This window comes from Micropterus salmoides, unplaced genomic scaffold (genome assembly GCF_014851395.1).
Source record: "Micropterus salmoides isolate LMB-PRFRI ecotype aquatic unplaced genomic scaffold, ASM1485139v1 Ms_hic_scaffold_18, whole genome shotgun sequence".
In the NCBI taxonomy this organism is placed as follows: Eukaryota; Metazoa; Chordata; class Actinopteri; order Centrarchiformes; family Centrarchidae; genus Micropterus; species Micropterus salmoides.
Window position 1 is genome coordinate 18,604,730 of NW_024040928.1, and position 5,197 is coordinate 18,609,926.

Genomic DNA, 5,197 nt, shown 5'->3' on the forward strand with positions numbered 1-5,197 from the left:
AGGTGACAGACAGATGGAAGTTGACATTCCTTTACCATTTGTTGCCAAATTCAACTAAGTGACCATGGCTAATGGTGTTTGTATTGACTGTATCTGTTGTGTAACCATTTAAGACAACAGTAAAAAAAAACAAAAAAAACAACTGAATGTTAACAAATGTCTGTATCTTTGATGCTTGTCTCTCTACTCTGTTTTTCAAATTAATAATTTTGTTTTTTATTTTATAGTAGACTCAGTTGTTTTAATCCTACTGTGCTCCCTTTGAGTCTTTTGTCTATTTAAACAAAAACAATATGTGGCCTTCAATAAAGACAGTTTGTCTGCATACAGTGCTGTGCATTACATAATATGTAATTTAACTTAAATTTCTGCAACCCTAACTCCTTGGCAGGCATAAGACTGTACTAAGTGATTGAAAGTACTATATGATTTTTTTTTTTTTTACACATAGTTAAATTGTGGTTCAGAATGATTACTCTTTGAAGATGGTATAATTGGCATTTTCCTGACATGACGCACTTTAATTTGCATCACAGTTGTTCCCCTGAAACTCAAAAATATAGTTACTCCTTAAAAGCTACACACTAAACACAGTCACAATATGGTATAACTTTAAAAAGCTCACTGTACACTTGTCATACACCCATTAGTCATTTGTATCCTCAGGTCTAAATTTAGCAGAGACACAAATAGCTTCTGTGACACACAAGCGCTCTTATCATAAAACAATGAGAATAAGAATAGTCAGTTTGACAGTAGTTAACAATAGTAAAAAGCTGACCCTAAAATGTACTCACCATTTGTAATACATAAATACATTTTTACAATGATTGCTAATGTTTAATCAAAAGCAGTGGTGGAATATTTATTCAGATCCTTTACTTAAGCAAAAGTACCACTACAACAGCATAAAAATAGTCCATTGCAAGTACTCCATTACAAGCGCTTTTAAAATCTTACTTGAGAATGGAAGTATTGACTAAATGTACTATATAACCCATGATACCGTAAAAATGGTCTCTGTGACATTTACATTATTATGTATAATATATTATTGGAATATAATGTTTGATGTATTCATGTGTAAGCAGTATTTTAATGCAGGATCTTAATGATGTGGTGCTGTTTTCAATTCCTTAACATTCTACTGGGTAGTTAATTTTATAACCAGGCTATTTTACAAGGTACAAGATGAAGTAGTTTCCTTTATGCTACTCACAAAAAGCAAACATTATATACAGAAAATATATGAGATAAAATATACAGTACATACTCCATGTCTCTTGCTAGACAGCAGGGTTGGGTGCTTTTAGTATCCTTATAAGCTCTAAGTAATAATAATCAGCAGTCTACTTACTATAACTGAATGTAATAGAGCAAAAAGTACAATATTTATAAAGTAAATTTCAGAAAATCATAAAATTTAAATGCTCAATGAAGTAGGCCTACTTCAAAACTGTGCTTACTGTGCATAAACGTACTAAGTTACTTTCCACCACTGGATAAGGACTATATTAAAGTTATGGGTAAATGTATCCTGCCAAAAACAGAAAAATATCACAAATGCAATGGATGATGTAATTCACAAAATATAGCAACAAAGTTCAAATAATTTTCAATAATTATATTATTTTTAATATGCAATGCTATCTGCAACACCACATTAACTATCTGTTTTTAGTGTGAGAAAATGAGGCAAAAGAATGGAAAAGTAGAGGTGGTGACACACACTGATTGCTTTATTGACTTTACCAAAACAGTACCACTTGTTCCCTTACATTCTGGATTGATTTTCCTCACAAAAATGTCCATTGTTCCCAATCTACCATTCAAACTTAGAAATTTTGTCATTACATTAATGTGGTCATAGTTTGATGAACTCTTAAAAAAACAAGTAGCCTACATTTGGCACATTTTCCGTCTCCAGGATTCCATAGATTTTTTTCTTCTAAAAATAAGAAGTAAAATAAAGACGAGGAGGAAAACTGCACTGTCTAATTGGTGAATAATAACTTAATATTTGAAATCAGAGGCACATGAGGGGGGGCCAGTGTGGGAAAATTAACCAGTCCAGCACAATGCATTCCTGTCCTGTAAGTCAGCAAAAAGCCCAGCAACAGAAGGCAGGGGGGAATGTGACTTTTACACCATGGTAACTCTGGTTGGATTTATAAAAGCTTCTCTTTTAAATTCTGATTTATCTTTACTATGGCTGCTTTTGAAACCACAGAAAAATTACATTTTAATGCAAGATTGAGCTTTCTAGTCTCCAGTTATCACTAAAGGAATAAATCCCATAGTAAATCCACCAGGTTTTCCATTGGATTCCCAGTGTAGCAACAGCCGTTCTCTGTAATTGATGGCCATAGTTGTCATTTGAACAGGTTCTCCCACCATTGTGTAAGAGGACAACACGTCTAGTGTTTCAGTTTAAAGGGTTACCCTTTTGTTTAAGTTTTGGTAATTATTATTAGACTGGTTTTATTAACATATATGTCCATCAAATATTTTAATTATCATAAAATGGCTTAATTCCAAATGAAAGTGTGCTACTGGGTCATAGAGCCAGTAGCAGAGAGCTCTGACAAAGCCTGCTCTTCTTTTCATGACACTTTCTAAGAAAATCTGTTCCACAAAAGCAAAGCAAAACCATCTCACATGCTCAGTCTTCTCTTGGAAATGTCACCCACATAACTGTAAGTAAAGCTGTAATTAGAAAATGTCAAACAGGTCTTCGAAGTCTTTGAGACAAGTGAGATGTACCAGCGTCCGAGATAGGTAGACCTAGATTTCAGAAACATGGTGAGATGGTAAATGATTTGTTTCAGGTGAGCTGTAAGGAAAAAAAACATTTCCTGTTCTTTGCTTGTTGTAAAAATGTACAGGCTACAATTTATGCGCACAACTTTTCCCTTCATTGTTATGTCCAAAAAGCACCCCTTTCATGAATGAAAAAAAATCAAAACCACACCTGCAAAGATACATTTTGGGGTAGAAGCATGCTTAGCAAACTTATAAAATATATTTCTGGTACCCATTTGTGAACTTATCCAACAAAACATCTCCCTGAAAACGACACTGGACAAGGTTAGACCTTTAAGACTGGCCAGTGTGTAGCCTCTTAGACCTGTGGTGGTATTTGGTCTGTTGCATTTAAAAACTCCTCAACTTAATACTGTGGAGTGAAAAACATACTTAATGGATGTGGTTCCAACCAACAAACCTGAGACAACTGATTGTTTTGAATGTAAACTTAATGCGTTTATTCAAAATGGCGTAAAACATTAGAAGATGGGCATCCTTGCATGGACTCTGGCTTTTTCATGAATTCACTTTCTGTGAATGACTGTAGTATTCAGATGATGTGCAAAGTCCCAAACTGAATACAGTTGTTTTACAATACAAAGTGGACATAAATAACAGTGCAATTTTTTACTGCTTTGCTTATTAGGCTACAAAGTATAACCTTGGCAGTAAGGCCATAGCCTATGCAAACACTTTGAAACACAAAAAAAGTGAGCAATTTAAATATTGGCTGAAAGCAGTCCTTTGGAAAAGCCATATCTACATTTAGAAGGATATCAATAAGGCGTCCATTGAAATGTAGCGGTTTGTCGTCTCCGCCTGCAAGTCTGGGTTTATGTGACCCACAAAGATTCTGCAACCAGTGCATTACACGCACAAAACCCGGTTTGATTATCGAGTGTGTTCAAAACAACTTGTTTGTAGTCATTCGTTTTGGTTTAACGAAGGTCGTCTGATCACAAGGGAGTATCCAAACTAGTCACTGTCCACAGCCTACATGGTCAGACACAGATCCCAGCGATGGAAACGTCTAGTCTGTGCGTCACTGTTTTCCAGACGGGGTCGATTCACATCAAAACACAGCATTTGAGACAACTTTTTGATGTAGTTTTTCGTTTTTGTAAGGCTGCCCGTGTTGCGGTTTCGAAAACCTCCCAGATCCCCTCCTTGGTTTTGGCAGAGCACTCCAAATAGTCATATGCGCCAATGCGCATGGCCATGGCCCGGCCATCCTCTGTTTTCACAGGCTCCAGCTTCAACCGGGACAGCTCGTTCTTTACGTTCTCGTCGTTGCGCAGATCTTTCTTGTTGGCCACTAATATAATTGGCACATTCGGACAGAAGTGTTTGACTTCAGGGATCCACTTTTCAGGGATGTTTTCCAACGAGTCCGGGCTGTCCACGGAGAAGCACATCAGAATGACATCAGTGTCCGGATAAGAGAGAGGGCGCAGCCGGTCGTAGTCCTCCTGCCCCGCTGTGTCCCACAAAGCTAGCTGGACTTGCTTGTTTTCCACTTCTATGTCCGCCACATAGGTCTCAAACACAGTCGGGACATACACCTCGGGAAACTCGTCTTTGCTGAAAACAATCAGTAGACATGTCTTCCCACATGCGCCGTCCCCCACCACGACTAGTTTCTTCCGTATGTCTGCCATTCCTGCCCCTTTCCCCCTAGCTCTCGCTTAAATGTAGTAGGCTAGCCAAAAACACAGTTGATGTCGTTGTACTCACTCTCACTGCAGCTCACATACTCTAAATGAGACTCAACAGACTTTTCCCGTAAGCCGACCCCGTCTCCAAACTCCAGAACCTTTACCAGAAACCAGTGCGATCTCTTTATAAAGCACGGGTGCTTTCCTAAATATAGCGATCCAATCGGAAATGGGAAGGTGAGATCACAGCTTGTAAAGGAAGAGGTGATTGGATCGCATCGGGTTTCCTTATGTAGGCCTAGAGGAGGAGGGTCATGGACCACGAGGATCCACCCGACCCAGGATCAGCCAAAATCAACCAAATGTAACTGCATGATGAAGCATAACTGGACTTTCTTTTTCTTTTTTTTTTATTCTCCTACAACGCCACTTATAATGTCATTAAAACATATCTCATACATAACACTGTTTTAGCCTTTGTTACTTTATTACTAAGTCAGCCAACCATGACATTTAATTAGCTAATAAACATTCATTCAAATAGGACAAAGGCTAACGTTACTGTATTAACGAGCAGCAGAGGAGAAGGAGATTAAACGTGATCATTTATAAGATGTTGGGCTGCAGGTTGCAAGCACATAAAATACACCTTAAAGCTGATATGTTACCTTCACATGGTGCACAAAAGGTAGCGTTGGGAAGGCACATTTACATTGTTACACGCATGTCTACGTAGT

The 5,197-nt window shown here is 37.7% G+C and overlaps 1 protein-coding gene across 1 annotated transcript; it reads right to left on the minus strand.

The window, feature by feature from the left end:
• Window positions 1-1,712: 1,712 nt before the first annotated feature.
• Window positions 1,713-4,634, minus strand: LOC119908931 (rho-related GTP-binding protein RhoB). The gene has a single exon (XM_038726880.1). It carries the CDS (start codon window positions 4,461-4,463, stop codon window positions 3,873-3,875), a length of 591 nt encoding a protein of 196 aa, XP_038582808.1. The 5' UTR covers window positions 4,464-4,634; the 3' UTR covers window positions 1,713-3,872.
• Between the last annotated feature and the right edge of the window lie 563 nt (window positions 4,635-5,197).

Coding starts and splice junctions, on each gene's coding strand:
- LOC119908931 (XM_038726880.1), bottom strand. CDS start 4,463: ATGGCAGACATACGGAAGAAACTAGTCGTGGTGGGGGACGGCGCATGT.